The sequence below is a fragment of the Lampris incognitus genome, chromosome 1 (genome assembly GCF_029633865.1).
Source record: "Lampris incognitus isolate fLamInc1 chromosome 1, fLamInc1.hap2, whole genome shotgun sequence".
NCBI classification, from domain to species: Eukaryota; Metazoa; Chordata; class Actinopteri; order Lampriformes; family Lampridae; genus Lampris; species Lampris incognitus.
In genome coordinates, this window is record NC_079211.1 from 7,799,753 (window position 1) to 7,825,325 (window position 25,573).

At 48.0% G+C, this 25,573-nt stretch overlaps 1 protein-coding gene across 1 annotated transcript in view; it reads right to left on the reverse strand.

The window, feature by feature from the left end:
• Positions 1–25,573, reverse strand: part of nudt6 (nudix (nucleoside diphosphate linked moiety X)-type motif 6) — a 30,309-nt gene that overhangs the window by 4,447 nt on the left and 289 nt on the right. The window contains exons 2-3 of the mRNA XM_056278153.1: positions 22,481–22,684; positions 9,379–9,434 (exon numbers count right to left, since the gene is read on the reverse strand). Coding sequence (XP_056134128.1) covers positions 9,379–9,434; positions 22,481–22,684 — 260 coding nt within the window. The remainder of the gene's footprint in view (positions 1–9,378; positions 9,435–22,480; positions 22,685–25,573) is intronic.

Consider the following 25,573-nt stretch of genomic DNA (forward strand, 5'->3'; position numbering starts at 1 on the left):
ATCTCTTTAACGATGATGTCTCACCGAATGCAGGAGGGAAAAAAATAAAATAAACCCTAATATTTCAAATCTCAGGACTGAGGAGAACCTTTGTGCACACTAAATTTACCAGAAAATTGCATGATCATCTCATCAAAAACATAGTTAAATTTGGGACGGTGGCCAATTCTCATCATGGGACCGGTCGGCTGCCTCGTTTTCAGCCGCCCGACTCAGCTTCAGTTCACGGGAGGTTGCTCTTTGTGCCGATGGTGGCGTGATAACATTGGGGGGGCGTTGGGTTGTTTTTCTGGATGGACAAAACCCTTTGTGAGCCCTGGACTCTTTTCAGCCTGCCAGACTCCTGTTGGCCAGGAGCCAAACTGTTATGAAGCATACTCCCTCCCCATACTCCCTCTCCTCTTCCAGTAAATGACTGGAAGAGGAGAGGGAGTATGGGGAAGAGACGGGAAGAAAGAGAGAAAATTCTCTTCCACTACGCCACTTAAATGTTCTCCCTTCTGAACAGAAGCCTCCCACGACTGAAGCTGAACTAAAGAACAGGCCGTCCACTGGGTTGTTGACCTCATTACTACACGTCTATGAATCAGGTCCCACAGCCGAGGTCAACAGTTTAAAAGGAGGAAGAGGAAGGACTCGCTCATGTGACAGTTGGATGATGGAGAGTGCGGTGATGTTGATGCTGCGCATAATGTTAATTGGAAAATAAATAGGCATCTGGCGTCTGGGTGGCGTAGCGGTCTATGCCGTGGCCTACCAACATGGGGATCGCTGGTTCAAATCCCCATGTTACCTCCGCCTTGATGGGGCGTCCCTACAGACACAATTGGCCGTGTCTTCGGGTGGGAAGCGGGATGTGGGTATGGGTCCTGGTCGCTGCACTAGCGCCTCCTCCGGTCCGTTGAGATGTCTGTTGGGGGGTAGGGGGAACTGGGGGGAATAGCGTGATCCTCCCACGTGCTACGCCCCCCCTGGCGAAACTCCTCACTGTCAGGTGAAAAGAAGCGGCTGGTGACTCCACATGTATGGGAGGAGGCATGTGGTAGTCTGCAGCCCTCCCCGGATCGGCAGAGGGGGTGGAGCAGAGACCGGGGCGGCTGGGAAGAGTGGGGTAATTGGCCAGGTACAACTGGAAGAAAAAAAGGGGGGAAATAAAAAAAAAAGAAAGGTAAATAGACCCGGATGCCAATTATTATTTATACCACAGTGGAAGAGATGTTGCCATGGTTCCAAGATGTCAAATCTTCAGTTTGGAACAAGGGAAAAAAAAAAAAAAAGTTGGTTCCTTTATGTTGTTTGTTGTGTACATATTTATAATTGATAGGTAGTTCAAGAATACACTAAGGCCTATATTTTCATTTAATGTGTTATAAATGCTACGTTTCTGGGGGGGAAGTTGCTAAGGCTCCGGTGGGACATTCATAGCCGGGTTCGGACCGAGATGCTTCGATAGAGCCGGTCTGCTATTTAAGAACCCAGACTGTGTAATGTGGCGCCGGGTCAAAGGAGCCTGTTGTGAGCGGACCCTGTAGCGACCGCAGGCCTACAGGACGGCTTTGTGTCTTGGTGTGTGACTCTGTTTCTATCTCGGCTCTCCCAAATTTGTTTAGGTACGTCGAGCTGGCTGTAAACACGGGCCCGGGTGTGTTTGCTTGAGGTCCGGTGATGTTGTCGGAAGCGGGCTGCGGTGGGCAAGTCTGCAAACGGGGGAAGAGTTTGGCCCGCGACAGGAACAAACACGGAGGCAAAAGGTAACATAACAGGAAGAAAATCCCATAAACAAACAAACAAACCTTCTTTTTTTTCTTTTAGATTTTCCTCCTTTCTTCTCTCCAATTGTACTTGGCCAATTACCCCACCCTTCTGGACTGTCCCGGTCGCTGCTCCACCCCCTCTGCTGATCCGGGGAGGGCTGCAGACTACCACATGCCTCCTCCCATACACGGGGAGTCGCCAGCCGCTTCTTTCCACCTGACAGTGAGGAGTTTCACCAGGAGGATGTAGCACGTGGGAGGATCACACTATTCCCCCCCAGTTCCCCCTCCCCCCTGAACAGGTGCCCTGACCGACCAGAGGAGGCGCTAGTACGGCGACCAGGACACGTACCCACATCCAGCTTCCCACCCGCAGACACGGCCAAGTGTGTCTGTAGGGACGCCCAACCAAGCCGGAGGTAACGCAGGGATTCGAACCGGCGATCCCTGTGTTTGGTAGGCAGCGGCATAGACCGCTATGCCACCTGGACGGCCTGTGTACTGATACTTTCATTCAAGCCTTGTTTGAGACTAAGATGTTATACAGCATTTAGATACACAACATTATATTCCTGAAACAACAGGAAGCAACCAAAGATGTGTAACTGTGAGGTGTAGACATACAACAGCGGAAGTAGAGGTAAAGAAGAACACCTTTCTCTGCTGTAAAGCACACACACACACACACACACACACACACACACACAAAGGTGTTGTCAGACACACACTCAGTCATGTCAGCTTCCCAGTAAACGTTTTGTATTATTGGCCAACGGGGCTGTTATTTACCATCACTTGACAATACAACACATTTGAGGTGATTCAAAACACAAATTAGCCTTATGCACACACACACACCGACACACACATACACACACACAAAACCCCCTTACACACACACACAGTTTTGAACCCCCCGCACACACACACCAGCATAAAATCCAATTGTACACCCAACAAAAACTATATCCAATAAACAACAATACTGATATAAGTAATAGACTCCCAGTCTGAAACTGTACATTAGCTTAATTAGCTCAGCTAAATTAGCTTTCTGTCGATGGTTACAGCAGCAGATGACGGGGTTTGATGTTGAACACTGAAATTATTTCATTATAGTCCAACGAGTCGGCCAGTTCTCTTTCGAGGGAGAGCAGGGACAAAGAGTCCAGTCTGTGTGTCATCACTTGACGCCCTGATGCCAGCTTTTATCCGCCTGATAGCCGAAGAGTCTTTCAGCACTACAGCTTGTTGTGGGTAGGGTGACGAGGGCCCGTAGGAGACGGTTCATTTTGGGAAATACGTCATTGGGGCATTTTTATTTCGATATACTTTATTGATCCCCGTAGGAAAATTCCTCTCTGCGTTTAACCCATCCTAGCGGTGTAGCTAGGGGCAGTGGGCAGCCACCATGCAGCACCCGGGGACCACCTCCAGTTCGCCCTGCCATGCCTCGGTCCGCGGCACAGACAGGAGTACGAACCCTAACATGCATGTCTTTTTGATGGTGGGGGGGAAACCGGAGCACCCGGATAAAACCCACCGGAGAACACACAAACTCCACACAGAGGACGACCCCCAAGGTTGGACAACCCCGGGGTTCGAACCCAGGACCTTCTCGCTGTGAGGCGACAGCGCTGACCACCGCGCCACCGTGCCGCCCGACATGCGTCGAGCTCTTCCATCAAGTGGTGGAAAGGCCCTGTCAGCTGTGACCTCTCCCTTCAGCTGCTGTATTGTCCTGCATCTTCCACAGCGATGGACACGCGTGCTGGCGGGCTGTATTAACGCCTTGTCAACCCAGGTGTTTGACCGAGGCAAGCAGGCAACAGCAGCTCTCATAAACCCCGCACATGTCCTCCTTAAAACGAGCGTTCGGTTCCACGATCTGCCTGTCTAGTATATCGTTCCATGTAGTTTTCAGGTCGGCGTTGTCCTTCACACGTGATGTTTTGCCCACGGCAGATCCAACCTGCGTATCGCCCAGCTTAGTTGGCAACGTCCTCTTTCGAGACCCAGTGGCGTCCCAGCCCAGAATGTCACGTTTCTTCATCCGATGATCACTTTATCAAAGTCAATTCCTGTATTCCTGGATGTACTGTAGCGCTCCTCGAGACACTCGGTCGGATCAACGCAACGTGTAACTGACACGCTGGAAGATCGCACACCCCCTTAGCGGCGTAGTCTCTCGTTTCAAACAACAAGTAGAAACACTTTGTTTTTTGGTTTGCATTTGCCGAAGTAGAGAGTTGGCTTCAAGTTTTCCGTGGCCGGAGCTGTCAGAAAATTCAGCGAGGGTCTCCAAAATTGACCCAAAAAGTGTGACGACTTTAGGGGCGTCCGGGTGGCGTGGTGGTCTATTCTGTTGCCTACCAACACAGGGGATACCCGGTTCGAATCCCCGTGTCTTGGTCGGGCATCCCTACTGACACAATTGGCTGTGTCTGCGGGTGGGAAGCCGGATGTGGGTATGTCCTGGTCGCTGCACTAGCGCCTCCTCTTGTCGGTCGGGGCGCCTGTTCGGGGGGCGGGGGGGATCCTCCAGCACACTACATCCCCCTGGTGAAACTCCTCACTGTCAGGTGAAAAGAGGCAGTATCGGAGGAGACGTGGTAGTCTGCAGCCCTTCCTGGATCAGCAGCAACCGGTAAAGCTTGGAAGAGTGGACTAATCGCCCCCCCCCCAAAAAAAGTGTCAAGACTTTACTCACGGGCGTTACGGTGGTGCAGTGGTTAGCGCGGTCACCTCACAGCAAGAAGGTTCTAGGTTCGAGCCCCGGGGTAGTCCAACCTTGGGGGTCGTCCCAGGTCGTCCTCTGTGTGGAGTTTGCATGTTCTCCCTGTGTCTGCGTGGGTTTCCTCCGGGTGCTCTGGTTTCCCTGTGATGGCCTGGCGGCCTGTCCAGGGTGTCTCCCCGCCTGCCGCCAAATGACTGCTGGGACAGGCTCCAGCATCCCGCGACCGCGGTTGGATAATGGATGGATGGATGGACTTTACTCACTGCACTTGACCCTGAGCTCCATCGGACATTGCAGAATTTCTCCGGTTCCAAAGCTTGTTTGCCTGGTCGCAGCTGCTGCTGGATTTCCATAGATCCAGCATGTCTACGTGACCCTGTATGAAACTTTGCAGGTTGTTAATGACATCGAAAAAATGCTGAGATGCCGGGGGACACCCTTGGTGCCGTGCACAGGTCGAGGTTTAGGCAACGGGAATTGCAATGCACGTGTATGGCGTGGAGAAATCATTTCTTCACAATCATATGTACACCTTCTTTGTTGCCGGACATAACCGACGCCCCATCGAAACCAAATCCAACGCACAACACGGGGTCCAGCTGCAACGGCTCCCATGCTTGCAGGATCTTTGCTGATATCGCCTTTATGTCCCAGTCTCCACAAAACTCAAAGCCCTTCCCTTCAACATTGCATTTGCGTATGTATCTGATGCGGACCGCCACGGGCTCTCATTTTGATACGCCCCTCTGCCAAAGTTGCATCGTACTTGTTTGTGTGGTCATGCAACTCTGTCTTTATTTTGCAGGGAAGTAGCGATGCCGCGATTTCCAGTATCTCACTCTGGATGTCGGGGCTCACAATCTTCCCGTTTCTAGGTAATTCCTCCAGTCGCCGTTTCGTCTCTGGGTTATAGTTAGAGATCAGTTGAAATAATTCCCAGAAGTTGCCCTTGTTCAACACTTCTTCGTTCTCATGATGCCCACACGCCCCGGGATATCTTGTTTTTAATGAGGTCTATTGCAACCTTAATGTGCTCTCTATTCCTTTCCACAAATGCCCTGTTGACAGCCTCATTGTTCAGCTGGTTGATAATAGTCCCCTGTCCATGGCCGGATTAACCCATCAGGGGGCCCCGGGGAACGCACGTCCACCCCCCCCCACCCCCCGGTCAGATGGGCTACGCAAACAACACTAAACATTGTTAAATGTCCAACTGATGCAAATAGCCAACATGGTAGTCGACGCCATGCCAATCTGCATGGGATTCGGATGGCGGCTACAAAGTACAACACAATTTTGAATCACAAAACAAACAGAGATGAGAATAGCGGCTCACGGCATCGCAAACATATTGCGAAGCCTTCTTCCCACGTGCAACAGCTTACCAACAGGAAATAAATGTTTGTTTCAGATCAAATAATTTAGTGAGTCAGTTTCCTACGGTCCCAGTAGAGACTGTAGCTTGGGGCCCCGCATCAATAGAGACTAGCTTGGGCCCTGCATGGTGACGCATGGTTGTAACGGGGTACGATTGGGGATCCCTACTATACGCGAACACAATACCCCTGACCTTTTGGGGTTCCTCGTGGTCCGGGGCCCCGGGGCACTCGGCCGGCATGCCCGTTCCGTGGTCCAGCCTTGTCCCCGTCCCGGGTGACGGCTTGGCTTGCATCCTTCGGTTCTGCCCAGCGCTGTAGCACGTGCCTTGCTACCCTTGTGTTTTAACACAAAATTGGGGAAAGATGTTTCCAGTCTTTGAAGCCAGTTTTTTATGAATCGGCCCTCAGTGGCCGTTTTGGGGAAATGGCGACATGCCTTACAAAACACAGCGTCCCTTGAAGTGCTGTACTCTGGCCACGAGGATCTTTCATACCGCCGGGCAGAACAACTCCCAGCTTTGCCTGCTATAATGGTCACTGGGAATGAACTGCGTTTGGGCTGAGTCGCAGGTTCATCTATAGTGGACAAATCCGATGGGGCTTGTACGTCCTCAGTGCTGGGCCGAGCCGAGCCAAGCCGAGCCCGGAACAAATGAACATTAGTAAAATACGGTTTATATTCATTCTTGTACATTTAAAATATTTAAATTCACTTTTCCGAGTGCCTGGCTGCAGGTACTGGCCTTTGGCATGGAGGGCTCAGAGAATCAAGTGCAAAGTCACATGTTGCTGCAGACAGGGGAAGGGCTGAATTAGTGGCCATGTACGTGTTGTTACCTGGCACTTGTTGAGGACTGGTGCAGGAGTAGGTGACACTTCCTGCTGCTCCTCCCTGACAACGTCATGTTTTTTTGGGGGGTTTTTTTTTTTTAGAAACTTCAGCAAACAGCTTTGTTTTTTGTTTTTGGATTCCCCCCCCCCTTCTCTTTCTCCGCAATTGTACTGGCCAATCACCCCACTCTCTGAGCCATCCCATTTGCTACTCCACCCCCTCTGCTGATCCGGGGAGGGCTGCAGACTACCGCATGCCTCCTCCGATACATGTGGAGTCGCCAGACGCTTCTTTTCACCTGACAGTGAGGAGTTTTGCCAGGAGGACGTAGCGCGTGGGAGGATCACGCTATTCTCTCCCCCACCCCATCCCTAGCGGAGTGACCAGGACATATAACCACACCTGGCTTCCCACCCGCAGACACGGCCAATTGTGTCTGTAGGGACACCCGACCAAGCTGGAGGTAACGTGGGGATTCAAACCGGCGATCCCTGTGTTGGTAGGCAACGGAATAGACCGCTATGCTACCCGGATGCCCTGCAAACGGCTTTGTTGTTTCACCATGATTTGTTTTAGCCTACAGTAGTAGCAGTTCTCTGTTCTTCTGCAACGGTGTGGGCTGTACACTGAGTGAAAGAGGAGGGGCTCCTCCCAATCTGGCATTTGTGAAATGCACTGCCACTCAAAAAAAAATCGACTTATCAAGAAGCAAGGAAACAAGAATTGTTTGATTTTTATTGGTCGTGTATTCAGACAATTGGAACAGTATTCCTTGACTGCTATTCACTGGATGATCCAGTAAAAAGGGAAGCCTCCTGACTGGGTGGGCCCGAGTGTCAGGTGGGTGGGCCCAGGCCCACCGAGGCCCACCCACAGCTATGCTTCCGCTCAGTGGGGAAAACTGGAATGCCGTACCTCAGAATCCTCCGCTAGCCATCACAAGAGGCAATATTAGGTGCCTGAGTGTTGATATCGTCGCCAATCTGTCAGACCCGTTTGCTCTTAACTTAAGCCATTACTTAAACCCGTTGAGGAAGACCTTACCTGCTGGAACAACCTACCTCCCCACTAACTGGCAGGATAGCAGCAGTAAAATTGTATACACTCCCAAAAATAAACTACATTTTGTCATTGACCCCAGTTCAGCCGACAGCTAAGTGGTTCAATGTCATGGACTCTACGACTGATAGTTTCTACTGGAAGCGCAAAAATAAATAAATAAAATGAAATGAAATAAAAAAGAATTAAACTGACGACAGTACAAAAAACAAAAACTGTGGCAGTCTAGCCGCCCCAAACTTCCGACGCTACTATCTGGCTAACCATCTTCAGTTTCTTACCGAATGGCTGCGGCCAGAGCAACAATTAAACCATACCTGGCTGGAAACAGAAAAAAACGGAGTGTCAGGAATGATCAGTATCTGATCTTCCAGTTCTGTCTGGATCAATAAAGAAACATAATTGGTGACTGCCCTTGGCTGTTGTCATCCTGGGCGGTCTGGGTGTGGTGTCCTCGCAGCTCTCGGTGCATGGGGTGGCAGGTGGGGGTACGTCAGCCGTATCCGTGGCCCGCACGCATGGCAGCAGGGCACTGGTTGGGGCCCCGCTGGAGGCGCAGAACAGCCTGCCATGCTGGAGGTCCTTGGCAAGTGCTCACTACACTAGTGGTGATTGTCCCCCCTCTTGGAGAATCATTCCTGATTGGTTGTTTCGTTGATCGACCATGTGTGGAGAGGGGGCTCGGTGGGGGCTATAAATGTATGACAAAACCCCTGTATCTTGTCATCCCACAGACCATCCAAAGGACGGAGTTATTAGAAGCGGTTCTTGATAATTAGCAAAGATTGTCTTGGCAGGTGGAGAACCTGAACCCCACTTGCAGATTAAGGATTTCTGGGACAGTTGTATGCCAAGCCTCCGAGCCTGCCAACAGCACAGCTTAAAAAAAAGATGTAGACGTACATCTCTGTGCTAATTATTTAGACTTAATGGGTTTACTGGGGCGGCGCAGTGGTTAGCGCGGTCACCTCACAGCCAGAAGGTCCTGGGTTCGGGCATAGTCCCACCTTGGGGGTCGTCCCGGGTCGTCCTCTGTGTGGAGTTTGCATGTTCCCCCCGTGTCTGCGTGGGTTTCCTCCGGGTGCTCCGGTTTCCTCCCACAGTCCAAAGACATGTAGGTCAGGTGAATCAGCTGTACTAAATTGTCCCTAGGTACGAATGTGTGTGTGTGTGTGTGTGGTCCCTGTGTGATGGCCTGGCGGCCTGTCCAGGGTGTCTCTCCACCTGCCGCCCAATGACTGCTGGGATAGGCTCCAGCATCCCACGACCCTGACAGCAGGATAAGCGGTTCGGATAATGGATGGATAGATTCGCTGGACTTACAATCAGAAAGTGTAAATTCGTCAAAATTCATCTTCTTTCCTCTCAGTGCCCCAGAGGACTGCCATGACTACTTTTACCTCATTTTACTTTTAAACAGCTTTCTATGGGATTTAGATGGCCAGAAAACGGAACGTCAAACAAAACTGCATTAGTGGAACATTAGTTAAGATATCTGGGGCCAGATGTATTGTAGAATGCATATTTTAGTACATAAATGTCTGCACAGTGGGTTATGTTGGTATTATGCAGTTACAGTAAAGTAAATTGCAAGTATACATATATATCTGTATATACCTTGTTTTTGTCTTGGACAACCAGAACCTTTCCATTGGACTCGTCAACAACGGCCCCTGGGAGAAACACACAAACAATTGTGACAATATAATGGTACTGCAATGACACATTACACAAACAAAATCTGCAACAAATTCTGTTCAGGTCAACTCAGACATAACAAATTGCTTTCAGACACACTGGCGGCACATCTCGGGGCAGGCGTAACTCTTTGGTCGAAGGAAACCTGACAGATAATTCTTCGACCAAAGTGGCCCATGTACAAGACAACAGTACTGACTCATGCTGGAGCCGGGCTGGACAGAATCCCGGGAGTGCCGTTCTTTTCCAGATCTTTGATGTTTAAACTTGATTCAGATGGACAGAGCAACACTTATCTCCGCATACTGATACAGTATCAACAACTCATAATTGGCTTTTCTGCTGATCTTGGTGATGTAAGAATATAAATGTACTTTTTTTGGGGGGGGGGATGCCCCCCCTTTTCTCCCCAGTTGTACCCGGCCACTTACCCCCCACTCTTCCGAGCCGTCCCGGTCGCTACTCCGAACCCTCTGCTGATCCGGGGAAGGCTGCAGACTACCACATGCCTCCTCCCATACATGTGGAGTCGCCAGCTGCTTCTTTTCACCTGACAGTGAGGAGTTTCACCAGGGGGGGACGTAGCGCGTGGGAGGATCACGCTATTCCCCACAGTTCCCCCGAATAGGCGCCCTGACCGACCAGAGGAGGCGCTAGTGCAGCGACCACGACACATACCCACACCCGGCTTCCCACCCGCAGACACGGCCAATTGTGCCTGTAGGGATGCCCGACCAAGCCGGAGGTAACACGGGGATTCGAACTGGCGATCCCCGTGTTGGTAGGCAACGGAATACACCGCCGCGCCACCGGGATATAAATGTACCTATACCGTTGCAGTATGTCCTCTTAAGATGAGACCGGTGACTAAGTTAGCTGATATGTAAATGTAGAAACGTGAAGGATAATCTTACAAGACCCACGTCAATTCACAGGGTTGTGTCGGTCTTTGTAGTGGCGCCGTGCCCTGAAGGAACAAAACGCTTTTCTTCTTTCCTAAAGAGACGAGCGGGCGACTGACTCAATAGCTGCGGAGGAAGACTTAATCGTGACATGTCATTTTCTAAAAGAACACGACTTGTTGATACTAAAGCAATTGCGAGCGCACTATTTCTGCTAGTGATTGTTTTGATTTGCTTCTTTCAAGAATGTGACGCACTCTGAGCTGCATCTCATGCACGGAGGGCGCCAGGTTCACCAAGCCGACAGGCCGCAATTGAACCAAACGCTTCAACGATCGGAAGAATTTCGAGGGGGGGGGGGGACTTAAGATGCTGTGGGTGCAATTGTGCGATTCTTTACTTTCTCGCACGCCATCCACATAGAAATATGAGTCAAGATGTGCTCCAGAAACATGTAGACATCCGGTGTCCCCCTTCCACCGGGTTTCTCTCGGATCTCCCCCCCCCCCCTGTTAACAGGTAGACGGGGATTTATTAGAGAGCCAGCTGTGAGCTCGAGTGCTGACAGCGCGGTCGGAAGAAGAGGAAAACCGGTGGCGAACGTCTCTTTTCCGTTTCCGAGTACAAAGAGTACAAACCTCCTTTCAATGAATGGGGCAGATGTGCGACGAGGGAGGGGTCGTCTTAAAGGCCCGACTTGGACTTCCAAGTGGAAATTGATGTCATTCCCAATCCGTGAGCCATATGGCACTTCATAGGAGACGGCCCCGGGAGCCGAGAAAAGAGGCTATCATTATACAGCCTACGTTCCAGGAAACAGAACCCCAAAAAAGGAGTTGGATTTAAAGAAAAAAAAAAAAAAGGTTGGGAATTGGGAAAAAAACGAAAACAGTGCAGAAATTCAGATTATGTAGTAAAGGAGCTGTTGGCTGCTGCATTTCATAGCTGTTACTACACCTCTCCACCTTTCTCTCTCTCTCTCTTGTTCATGTGATTTTTGTTTTCCGAACACTTCTTCGTCTCATATGAGCGTTACTGGATAACAGTTATATTTACTGACGGACCCAGACCGCTGGTTTCTGATAGCGCTGGTGGTCTTACGTGTGGTACTTTGTGTTTTCTCCTCTTGTGGCTCGCTTGGTCAGGATAACCTCATCAGCTAAACTTACATAACATGTGTACGTAGTTAAAGCTGGATTTTTCCTTTCGCAATCTGGCAACCCTGATAGAAGATTCTACACAATGGATCTTCCATGGGAAAACTCTTGTGTTCCTCAAGTTTATTTCATCAGGTCTCAATCACAGCTACAGCCTCAGAGGGCCATGCAGTCACACAATACAAACAAGAGAATGGGCGTTCGGGTAGCGTAGCGGTCTATTCCGTTGCCTACCAACATGGGGATCACCGGTTCGAATCCCTGTGTTACCTCCAGCTTGATCCGGCGTCCCTACAGAAACAACTGGCCATGTCTGCGGGTGGGAAGCCGGATGTGGGTTCTGGTCGCTGCATTAGCGCCTCCCCTGGTCGGTCGGGGGACCTGTTCAGGGGAGGAGGAACTGGGGGGGAATAGCGTGATCCTCCCACGCGCTACGTCCCCCTGGTGAAACTCCTCACTGTCAGGTGAAAAGAAGCGGCTGGTGACTCCACATGTATGGGAGGAGGCATGTGGTAGTCTGCAGCCCTCCCCGGATCGGCAGAGGGGGTGGAGCAGAGACCGGGACGGCTCGGAAGAGTGGGGGGTAATTGGACAGGTACAACTGGGGAGAAAAGGGGGAAAATTGGAAAGAAAAAAACAAAACAAGTAGATATTTGAAAATGACCCCCTCCATACGTAAACCCTTGATTTAGATGGGGGGAAAAACTCCACCAGAAAAAAACCCAAAACACAGGAAGAACGTGGGAAGTAGGGATCACTCCTCCATGACGGATAAGCATGCAATAGGTGCCAAGTGTGTAATGTAGAAGAGTGAAATAACAGACTTAGATATAAAACACTTCACGTAAACATTTAATGACAATACTTAGTGATAATGGAAGCGTTGGAAAGCACAGCAAAAAAAAAATCTTTGACAGGTCGTAGAAATAGTAGACACTGTTAACAATTAACCAAGTAGACAACTACTCCAATCAAACTGTATATATAACACAATTTAGATGAGCAAATGCCATATAAAGTGCTTTACATAATAAAACAAGAACAGACCACATCATGAAAGGAAATGGAGTAGAACCCAGAATGAGACAGGGAAAAATGTTCAAATAAAAAATGAAGTAAATTAATAAAATACCAGTAAATCAATCCAATAAAGTAAAGCAGATAAAAGCACGCGGTACAGTCTTCTCCACTTGACCGACTGTTTACATCCCACACTTCCCTCCCGGAACCTGGGTTTCTACCTACGGTGGCACCCCACAGTGCTCTTTTGTCCGCTAGCTCCCCTCACTGGCCTAACCTGTCGTTAACCCTGTCACCGGGAGTTTTCCCCATACAGGCTATTTGTTAGGCACCGGGCCTCTCAAGCACACGACATGTTACGACGTGACCGGCATGTAGACCACAGTGTGCTAACCCCGCTAGTTAAATCAGCTGTTTATATGCGCACGAGCTGTCGTAAGTTTTCCCTCTACAATATCCGATCTATTACCAACAAAGCCCCTCTGGTCAGTGACTTCACCACACAGCACAAACCGGACTATTTATGCCTCACGGAAAACTGGCAGCCACAGAATGACTTTCTACGGCTAAATTCAGCAGCTCCACCAGGATTTGTTTACATATGCAAACCTCGGTCTTCGGGCAGAGGAGGCGGCCTTGTGCTGATCTATCGTGATAGTATAAAACCAACGCCACTCTCTCGACTGAACCTAAAACCGTCATTACTGCTGCTACAGACCACGTAAGGCATCGAATATGTTTATCCCAGAACTCTCGACAGTTTTAACCCCCCTTAGTCCCTCCAAATATGATCCTAATAGGGGATTTAAATGTTCAGTTTGACAACACTGACAATATGTTCACTAAAGATTTTACAGCAATGTTAGATTGCGCTGATCTAACGCAGTAGGTCAACTTTAAACCCACACCAAGGGTCGCATACTTGACTTAGTTTGCTGTTCTGGCATCGCACCATATAAAATCCCCTCTGCTGAACTACCCATCTCTGACCATAAAGCTGTGTTATTCAGCACCAAATGCTTATTAAATCAAGGGCGCATCGTACCACATCATACCGCGACGTTAGACAATCCAGATGACCTCAGCAGTTTAATTACTCGAACCCTATTCCTGCTCCCACCTCGTCACACCCTGATCTTATGGACTACTAAAATAATAGTTTATCTTCTGCACTTGATACTTTAGCCCCCCTGAAAACACGGTTTGTCTCATTTGCCCATACTGCTCCCTGGTACACACCTGAATTACGACAGCTCAAGGCTATAGGCCGGTGCCTTGAGAGGCTTTGCACCAAGACTGGACTTACTGATCAGAAATAAATGTATTCGGATCATATATTCCATTACAAAAATACTTTTTCAACAGCTAAAACGTCCCGTTATGCAAATATCACCATATCTACCAATTGAAAATCACATTTCTGAACTTTTTTCTAAGTCTAGCACCTCCACATGTCACCTGGATCCATTTCCCACAAGCCTAAGTAAAACATGCCTGCCCTCTATCATCTCCTTGATAACCTCCATCATCAACTCCTCTCTGTCCACTGGGACAGTTCACCCTTCACTAAAGGTTGCCATAATCAGAGACCAACCCTGAAAAAAACTTAATTTAGATTCTACTGACCCAAACAACTACCAGCCTATTTCCAATTTACCATTCATCTCTAAAATCCTCGAGAGGGTAGTTGCATTTCAACTCTAGATCTACCTTGATAACAATCATCTCTTTGAACAATTCCAATCTGGCTTTAAGATCACTAATGACCTCCTTTGTGCAGCTGACACCGGTCTACTCTCTATCCTCATCCTCCTTGACCACACTGCAGCCTTTGATACTATATCCCATCAGCTCCTCATGGATCATCTGGCTAGCACTGGGGCTGGGGACACTGTGTTTCAGTGGTTTGCTTCCTACCTTACAGACAGGATACATTTTGTACAAATTCAGAATTACCCGTCAGAAAGCTTGATAGTTCCTCATGGAGTTCTGCGGGGTTCAATGTTGGGGCCACTCTTGTTTATTATTTACCTCCTCCCTCTTGGCAACATCTTCTGGCACTATGGTATCCATTTCCACTGCTATGCTGATGATAGACAGCTTTATGTGTCCATTAAGCCAACTTTCACTCTCCCCTCCGGTACCCTCACTGCTTGTCTCCATGATATACAGATATGGATATGGATGACTAACACTTATCTGAAATTCAACAGTAGTAAAACTGAGCTACTCTTCATCGGCACTAAATCTACACTGTCAAAAACTAATATTTGCTCTCTTCCCATTGCTGGAACCACCATATATGTCTCCGCTCAGGCTAAGAGCCTTGGTGTTATCTTAGATAGTGCCCTTTCCTTTTCCCGTCATATAAACAATGTCTCTCAGATTGCCTTTTTCCATCTGCTAAACATCTCCAGACTACGCCCTGCTTTAACACAACACTCCTCGGAAGTCTTAGTCAATGCTTTGGTCACATCATGCATTGACTATTGCAGTGTGATCCTGGCAGGCATCCACAACAAACTTATTTACCGACTTTAACTCATCCAGAATTCTGCAGCACAGATTATTACACGTTCATGTCCACCGACCATGTCTCACCCCTGCTGATTCAATTAAGCTGGCTTCCTGTGTCACAGCAGATTAATTTTTAAAATTTAATTATTAACATTCAAAGCTCTTCATAATCTACGTATCCCCTGCTTATCTCACAGACCTCCTTCAGACTCGCACTCCATCTTGCTCTCTGCGGCTTTCTCCTATGCTGCACCCAAACTCTTGAACTCCACTCATCACATCCGCTTACTGGACTCCATTACAGAATTAAAAACTGCTCTTAAAACCCACCTTTTTAAACTAGCATACTCACTTAACAGCATTAGCAGCATCAAATGCAACTTTTTTTTAAACTCCTGCTGATGTACGCTCTATTGCTTATTGTGTTTTAATGTTGATTGGACTGTTTATTGCTTTGTTTTATTGTATTTGATGTAAAGTGACCTGGAGTGTCATGAAACGCACCTTTAAATAAAATGCTATTATCATTATAAGAGCCCACTCCTTACATAAAAGCTAGTCTAAAAAGGTACGTTTTAAGATTTCTTTTAGAAGTGTTGACTGACGACTTTTCAAATCTTTTGGCAGCCTATTCATTCCAGAGACTAGGACCATAGACACTAAAGCCCGTCTCCCCACAGGTCTTGGTTTCCGTCCCTGGAACAACAAGTCCAGTACCGGATGACCTGTGTGACCTACTGGGAACATATCTTAAAAGCATGTCGGACATGTACTGGGGGCCTAGAGCATTAAGAGACTTAAATACTCATAAAAGAATCTTAAAATCCACCCGAGGATGGTCAAGTAGCCGTTGAGGCCATTTTAAATCAGGGGTTATGTGTTCTCTCCTGCTGGTCTTAGTCAGTAGGCATGTGGTGATGTTCTGCACTAGCTGTAGTACCCTGCTTAGTGCAGACTCAGGTAGACCAGACAGGAGAGCATTGCAGGAGTCAAGACGACTTGTAATAAAAGCCCGCATACGTTTTTCAGTCTCTCCCTGGGTAAAAAACGGTTGCACTTTGGCGATGTTATGAAGATGATAAAAGGCAGTTTTAGTGACTTTTCTTATGTGGAATTCAAAATTAAGATCTGGGTATAACGACACTCCAAGGTTATTTGCTTTGCTTTTGTGCCAGGGTCCCTAGATGTGGACAGGTCATGCTACAGACAGCAGGGAAGGCTCGAAACAGGGCGTGGCATATCCGGCGACCAAGAGTCAGCATGTGTGTGACGATCCGACAAAGCGCCGGGGCAACCAGGAGGTACATAGCGTAACACTGGGGAGCCAATCAGGGAGATTGGGCACAGGTGAACAGGGCAGGAAGAGAAAAGCCAAACAGGTCAGTAAAGCAGGGGCAATCAGGTGAATGGGGCAATCAGGGTTACTCAGGCAAATGGGGCGAGCAGAAACACCAATCAGCGGATGGGGAACAGGGGAGCCTTGATGGCCCAGACCACACAACCAGGTCAAGAAGTTTTGGTTGAAACGTAACTTTGCTGCCGTAAGAGCCCGTTGATGAAATTTAGACAGCTGTGTGGTAACTTATATGTGTGGTTTCATTATAATTACATTGTAATATAAATTATAGGCCTCCCATTTTTCCAAAAATATTCTGCGGTATAATGTACCATAAGGATTCTGGAGCTTCGGGGGGAGCGGGAGGGGGGGGGTGTGTGATCCTCCCACGTGCTACGTCCCCCTGGTGAAACTCCTCACTGTCAGGTGAAAAGAAACAGCTGGCGACCCCACGTGTATCGGAGGAGGCACGTGGTAGTCCGCAGCCCTCCCGGGATCGGCAGAGGGGGGTGGAGCAGCGACCGGGACGACCCGGAAGAGTGGGGTAATTGGCCCAATACAGTTGGGGAGAAAAAATGGGGGTGGGGGGGGAAGCAATCTACAGCGAGGGCAAACACACATAACCGCCGGCGTAGCTTTTCCGCATTGGAGAGTGCTGAAAGAAGAGAAGTTATTACTCTCACGGCCAGAAGGGGCAGTCAAACCTTCCGCGCCCGCAGGTTTAAATGCGGAGTTAGTTGTGCATAAAGTTTGACGTCTCACTGTTTGTGGAGAGAGAAGTTATTTGTTCTCCTGTGCAACATGTATGAATAACAATGAGTTTTACACGAGAGCCAGACGAGCAGCAGGTAGGACGAGAGTAAGTTCGGTGCAGGGACAGATCAGACAGGAACGTGTCTTGACTTGGTCTTTAATACGGACCTGTTTTCACCCTTAGACTCAACAATCTTGGTCGGGGAAGGAAATACTTCTGGCAACAACAGAGGCATTTTTTGGACCCGTTGCTCTGGACATGTTCTGACATGTTTCCAGTGTACCCACCATGAAGGGGAGGGTTGACCTGGACAACAAACCGCCCTCTAGTGGACGGTGACGACCCTAACAGAGTTTATGCAAACTTTCTAGCTTCATTACGTATCACTCCCCCAACCCCCCCCCCCCACACACACACACACAGCCACCATCCCAACGCCTCTCTCTATGACAGCTGCTCCTCTTTCAGCAACCAGAGGCAGTTGTAACACTACATGCAGCTAGTTGGTGAATTTATATATTATATTATATTTATCAACAAAACAGCCCAATTTAGATGGACCATGCCCGCATCTGAGAGTTAAAAAATGCCAGAACCCGGGGAGAATGTTGGGATGGGCTACAGGTGTCGAACCACGGCCCGCAGCTTTTTCTTTTCCTTTGATAATCGCGCAGTCGACTGAACAATATAAAAATGTGTAACTTTGGTCTGTCTCGATAACTGTATCCTCTCTCTCTCCCTCCCTCTCTCTCTCTTTCAATAGGTCTCTCACTCAAATACTCTTCTCCTCAACAGAAGAATTTGATTTTTTTTTATATATATATATGTATATATATAGGAGAAGGTGGAAGGGCATGGCTGGGGGGTTGTGACTCATATCGCATCACACAGCCAAGCCCACGACGATCCACGGTTGTAATAATGCAATTCAGTTCTCTTCAAATTTATTTCTGATTTTTCCCCTTTTCTCCCAATTTAGTGGCCGACCGCTCCCTATTCTTAGTTCAGACACCCACCCGGCCGGCAGTCTCGAAGGAGACGCCTCGCCACTTTCGTGACAAGGTGAATCCGGGCCGAACCACTGCAATTTCATTAACTCAATGTGCAGGTACGTATGTAAATGAAGAGAGGGCTGCAGTTTCACCAATATGGTGTGGGGGGGGGTGCAAATGGCATTGTAAACATATGGCAGTAGTGCAAAAATAAAGTCATTTAAGTGCTGTAACGTGGGGAGGAGGGGGCGGGCGGGGGGGGGGTCAGGCTGTGAATGTTGGTAGCTGAGAGAACATGGAAGAGAGTGTTATTATTAGAACGCAGTTACAACCACGGAGCGGCCATCAGCTGACATTAATTTCTTTGTGTACAGATTGTATAGATTATGCCAAAATGGCAAGATATGGACTGCATTTATACAGCACCTTTCTAGTCTACCGACCACTCACAGCGTATGCCTCACATTCACCCACGCACACACACTTTCATACACTGATGGGGGAGGCTGCCATGCAAGGCGCCAACCTGCTCATCAGGAGCAGTTCGAGGTTCGTCGTCTTGCTCAAGGACACTTCAACCCGCTCTCTGGAGGAGCCGGGGATCGAACCAGGAACCTTCCAATTACTAGAAGACCTGCTCTACCCCCTGAGCCATGCCGCTCATAATATAAGCACCAGGGTCAATGTCTCTGACTTGGATGTGTCCAAATACATCAGTATTCAGTAAAAATAAGTTGTGTTAAATGGGGTCAACACTTCCACATCTTTTAAACCAGAACAAGTATTTGGTGAAATATTCCCACATACTGGGTCTGGACCACTGTATTATAGCAAGGAATGGAGCTTGACTTTTTCGGTTTATTCCTTTTGTTTGGTCTGTAACCTGTTACTGCCACACCGGTGCATGTTTTCAGCTCACAATCACAAGTAATACAGTAATACTAGAGTCAAGCTTAGATTTAACCCCGACTATCATGAGTAACATCCATACAATAGACTAACCTGTATTACTAAGACTATGGACTAACCTGGTGCAGCTGTTTTGGTCGGTATATTATTGTCGCCTGGTTGCTGTTACAATATTAAGACATGGGCTGATATGCTGACTTTTCTACAGAGAATTTGTTTAAGCCATGTGTCACCCAATGGCTGCAAAGCTTCAAAACTGTTAGTTACTGTACACGTTCCAGTAGAATACTCAATACTCACATGAGGTCGGGGTCTGGTTGTTACCAACAAGAAAAACATATTTATCAAAAATGATGGTGTCAGCAATAAAAAAAAATTCCACTATGACAAAAAAAGGGACTGTTAAGGGGAACCCTCAAGCACTGGTATTGATAAGAGGTCACGGTATCAATACCAATATCAATAAATCCCTAATGATACCCAAACCTATATAAGAGTAAAGGAAGAAGAAATTGAATGGGAGCTGGGCATATGAGTGAAAGAGATGAGTTTCAAGGTGAGCAAAGGAAAATACAAAGTGCCGCTTGTCTCCCTGGATTATAGTTTTGGGGTTTTTTTGTTCTTCATTCATTCATCATCAGCTGCTTCTCCGGGGTCGGGTTGTGGCAGCAGCAAGGTAAGTAGGGCACTCCAGACGTCCCTCTCCCAAGCAACGCCCTCCAGCTCTTCCAGGGGGATCCCAAGACCAGACTGGACATGTAGTCCCTCCCGCAAGTTCTGGGTCTACCCCAGGGTCTCCTCCCAGTTGGACGTGCCTGGAAAACCTCCAAAGAAAGGCGCCCAGAAAGTATCCTAATCAGATGTCCGAGCCATCTCAACTGGCTCCTTTTGACGTGAAGGAGCAGCGGCTCTACTCCGAGCTCCCTCCGGATGTCCGAGCTCCTCCCCCCATCTCTAAGGTTGAACCCAGACACCCTACAGAGGAAACTCATTTCAGCTGCTTGTATCGGCGATCTCACCCTTTCAGTCACTACCCAAAGCTCATGACCATAGCTGAGGGTTGGAGCAAAGATTGACTGGTAAATTGAGAGCTTTGCCTTCCGGCTCAGCTCCCTCTTCACCACAATGGTTCGGTACAACGTCCGCATTACTGCTGATGCTGCACCAATCCACCTGTCAATCACTCACTCCCTCCTACCCTCACTTGTGAACAAGACCCCGAGATACTTGAACTCCTTCACTTGAGGCAACAACTCATCCCCAACGCAGAGGGCGCAATCCACCATTTTCCGGTAGAGAACCATGGCCTCAGGCTTGGAGGTCTTGGAGGAGACTTGGAGGTGACTGGCGGGTGTGCTCCAATTATCGGGGCATCACACTGCTCAGCCTCCCTGGGAAAGTCTACTCTAGGGCGTTGGAAAGGAGGCTCCGGTTGATTGTCGAACCTTGGATCCAGGAGGAACAATGCAGATTCTGTCCTGGCCGTGGAACAATGGTTCAACCCCTCACCCTTGTGGAAGTGCTGAGGGATACATGGGAGTTTGACCAGCCAGTCTACATGTGTTTTGTGGACTTGGAGAAGGCTTACAACCGTGTACCCTGGGGTATTCTGTTGGGGCTACTGCGGGAGTATGGGGTACCGGGGCAGTAGCTACAAGCCACCCGGTCCTTGTATAACCTGTGTCCATATTCTCAGCACAAAGTCAAACATGTTTTCGGTGGGTGTTGGATTCCGCCAAGGTTGTCCCTTGTCTCCGATACTGTTTGTGATATTCATGGACAATGGACAGGATCTCAAGGTGCAGCCAAGGTGAGGAGTGTTTCCATTTTGGGAACCTCAGAATTGCATCTCTGCTCTTTGCAGATGATGTGATTTTGTTCGCTTCACCAGAATGTGACCTCCAGCGCGCACAGGGGCGGTTTGCAGCCGAGGGTCCCACGGCACAAACCAAGCAATATAGTGTACACTATTAAATACCGGAGGGAGGACTGCTGTGACTTGTACATTGGGGGAACCAAGCAGATGCTGTCCAGGAGGATGGCACAAAACAGGAGAGCTAATGCATAAGGCCAGGACTCCGCAGTCTACATCCATCTACAGGCAAGTGGCCACTCTTTCAAGGATGAGGATGTGCACATCCTTGATTGGGAGGAACGCTGGTTTGAACAGGGAGTCAAAGAGGCCATCTATGTTAAGAGGGAACGACCATCCCTGAGCCGGGGGGTGGGGCTAGGAGTACATCTGTCACCGTCTTACAATGCTGCGATTGCAACCATTCCTAAATCCTCTGTGAACAGTACACATGGCCATTGAAACTCTAGTTAACTGTCACGGCAATTTGCATATGAAACTGATGTTTTCGGTCATTACGCCACTGTATTGTTTATAAGGGTGGGGATATCGGCAGGTGAGTGATGTAACGTTTCTCTCGGTAAACATCGTGTCCAGATGAACCGATTCAACTTTCTGTGACGGGGGAAAAAAAAAGCTTCTACTATGCAGCGCTCAAGCTAAAAACATCTACCTAAAACGTTTTGCCTGTTCGGCTGTGGATATGCAGCCTCCTAGACGGCCCCTCTTATGAATGTGACCAAGTCTGACGTGAAAAACAGAGATCAGATGATTATAACTTCAAAGCCCTTATTAAAAGACTTCATATGCGTGTAACCGTTGTGGTTTTCAGGACATAAATTGAATCAAGGTGAATGGCTGCTCTGCTGATTGACTTTAATTCATATAACGCGGTAAGAAAACATAGCTCAGCCATGGGAGATGTTTTACGTTCGCTACTGAGATGATTTCCAGCTGTGACTGTGATTAACCCTACTCTTGACATCGTATTTTTATAGCACAGTTTTAACATTGGAGACTATGGCACTTCCACGATGCGGTGAGGTGAGTAAGGCGGATTATTTCTGGTTCATCCAGCGTTCCTCCAGTTCTCCCGCCCTGCGATCAGCGGTGACTGATTTGCTGGCTTGCGAAATACGGTCCACTTCTCAACACTCATAACCGAATACATCAGGTTTTGGTTTTGACACTCGCTGCCCGATCTGACTCAACCGGAGAGCAGCGTTGCTCGAGCGAGCTAGAGAATGAACGAAGAGAGGGAACGGCAACAGTGAGAACAAACGTTTGTCGAAGGTTTTGAATCACCGCAACCACGAGAAGTTCTTCATCATACACTCGGAAGTGTGCACAAAAAAAAATAATCTTGGGCTGATTGGTCTGCGAGATTAGCTGTGGACAGATACCCCCCCCCCCACACCCACACCCACACCCACACCCACAACCAAACACATAATCCCCTCCTGGCTATTGCCTGGTGGGGATGAAAACAAACACACCGTCATCTATACTTCCTTTTTGAAACGCCAGCAAAAACGTTAATAAAAGCCACCCCGTCAAATAAAGTGTCATCGTGACCCTGTACCTGCCACGCCGATCTGATGAGTTGCAAATCCCGGTAGCCTGCTCTGTCCTTGACCTAGCCAGAGGGCCAGCACGGCCTGGTTCGGCTTGGCGTGGTGGAAGGAGAATCCATGGGCAGAGGCGGCAGCAGCACATCGACTCAGAGAGATGGGCACGTGGAGCCACACGGCCATTTTCCCCTCCACTTTCCACTGGGACAACGACTCTGTGGAGAAGGGAATGCACGGAGGAAGTCTAAAAAAACACAAGGATCTGTTTTTGTCTATCCACCAAAAAGGAGGGTAGGTCATTTGCTCTTACCTTTACTAATTTAATCTTTTTTTGAGACGGTTAAGACACTCATGGCCCTTCACGAGTATAAATCTGGACCACATGTATGCTAAGACTGAAAATGACTGCAAAAAACTCACAATTCATCCTCAACTGGACCAGTAATCGCTTGAAAACCTTCACAGTAGGTGAGGCTTGATTGAGTAAGAAACGGCTGAGGGCACGCCGACCATTTTTGAGCATGTAACCTTTTTGGATCTTTCCCCCTTTTGCTCCACAATTGTTCTTGGCCAATTACCCCACTCCTCCGAGCCGTCCTGGTCTCTGCTCCACCCCCTCTGCTGATCCGGGGAGGGCTGCAGACTACCACATGCCTCCTCCCATACATGTGGAGTTGCCAGCCGCTTCTTTTCACCTGACAGTGAGGAGTTTCACCAGGGGGACGTAGCGCGTGGGAAGATCCCGCTATTCCCCCCAGTTCCCCCTCCCCTCCCCCCTGAACAGGCGTCCTGACTGACCACAGGAGGTGCTAGTACAATGACCAGGACACATACCCACATCCAGCTTCCCACCCACAGACACGGCCAATTGTGTCTGTAGGGACGCCCGACCAAGCCGGAGGCAACACGGGGATTCAAACCAGCGATCCCCGTGTTGGTAGGCAACGGAATAGACCGCCACGCCACCCGGACGCCCCCTTAACCTCCTTTACTTCTAACATGTGACACCTACAGAGCCCAGCTATGCATACTTTAAATCCGCTCTTGTGAGCAGGTCTGCAACAAATAAGTTGTTATGAAAACGATGAACAAAGACTCCTGGTTTGAATATTAGAGAATATTGTAGGCTTTTATTCTAAAGCCTTTATTGTTCACACCAGGTGGCCAAATATGGACCCCAACCCTAAACCTGCAGTGCATATTAATTTGCGATCTGGCCGTGGCGTTACAACTGGTAGACTATGTCGCAAATCTACTACTTCATACAGTACTACTATAATGTGATTCCTGTGTAGAAAATGTACTGCTATGGGGCGTCCGGGTAGCGTAGCGGCCTCCGGCTTGGTCGGGCGTCCCCACAGATACAGTTGGCTGCGGGTGGGAAGCCGGATGCGGGTATGTGTCCTGGTCGCTGCACTAGCGCCTCCTCTGGTCGGTCGGGGCGCCTGTTCGGGGGGGGGGGACTGGGAGGAGTAGCGTGCTCCTCCTAGCGCTACATCACCCTGGTGAAACTCCTCACTGTCAGGTGAAAAGAAGCGGCTGGCGACTCCACATGTACCGGAGGAGGCATGTGGTGGTCTGCAGCCCTCCCCGGACCGGCAGAGGGGGTGGAGCAGCGACCTGGACAGCGGAAGAGTGGGGTAATTGGCCGGATACAATTGGGGAGAAGACAAAAAGAAAGAAACTGCGCTGCTACTACTTCATAGAGCAGTGTTTCTCAACCGGGGGTCCGCGGACCCCTAGTGGTCCGTGGTGTAATTGCAAGGGGTCCGTGAAAAAAAAATCTTTAAAAAAAAGATCCTATGACATTTATAGAAATAGGATTGTTTTACTCAAATGTGACTGAGACCTTTATCTACCTAAACTATAAAGGGTAACATGACTTTTTTATCTAATCACATCTGTTTCATAAGTGTCATTTATTGTATTTTAATAAGAGATCTCGCTCCCGTTTGCACTGTTAAAAGTTACTGCATAAACATTCTGTTGTTACATATATCCGAAAGTTACTGAATACATATTCTGTGTTGTTACATATATCTGAAAGTTACTGAATAAATATTCTGTTTAGTTACATATATCTGAAAGTTACTGAATACATATTCTGTTTAGTTACATATATCTGAAAGTTACTGAATACATATTCTGTTTTGTTACATATATCTGAGTTACTGAATACATATTCTGTTTTGTTACATATATCTGAAAGTTACTGAATACATATTCTGTTTCGTTACATATATCTGAAAGTTACTGAATACATATTCTGTTTTGTTACATATATCTGAAAGTTACTGAATACATATTCTGTTTAGTTACATATATCTGAAAGTTACTGAATACATATTCTGTTTTTACATATATCTGAAAGTTACTGAATACATATTCTGTTTAGTTACATATATCTGAAAGTTACTGAATACATATTCTGTTTTGTTACATATATCTGAAAGTTACTGAATACATATTCTGTTTTGTTACATATATCTGAAAGTTACTGAATACATATTCTGTTTTGTTACATATATCTGAAAGTTACTGAATACATAGTCTGTTTTGTTACATATATCTGAAAGTTACTGAATACATATTCTGTTTCGTTACATATATCTGAAAGTTACTGAATACATATTCTGTTTTGTTAACTATATCTGAAAGTTACTGCATAAGAATTCTGTTTTGTTAACTATATCTAAGTTACAACTGAAAGCTCTTATTTTTGCCCCAAAGAGTGAATAAATGCTATAATGCAATTTAAAATGCAGTTTCTACTGTTTCTACAAATTGCAACCCCCCTCCCCCAAGATCAGGTGGAGGGGTCCTCAGGGTAGATCAAAAATACGCAGGGGGTCCAGGACCCCAAAAAGGTTGAGAACCATTGTCATAGAATACGTGCACTGCTGTAATATGACCATCATGGAGAAAATAAACTATACGATGATGTGATATCATGTAGCAAATGTACCACCATGCTTTCACATATAACATTGTTACTATGTATCGCCCAGATAAGAGAGACTGCCGCGTGAGTGAAAACGAATTCGGCCCGCAGCAGTGCCGGTACAGATTCTGGCGAGTTCTGGCCGGGAACCCAAACTCCGTGC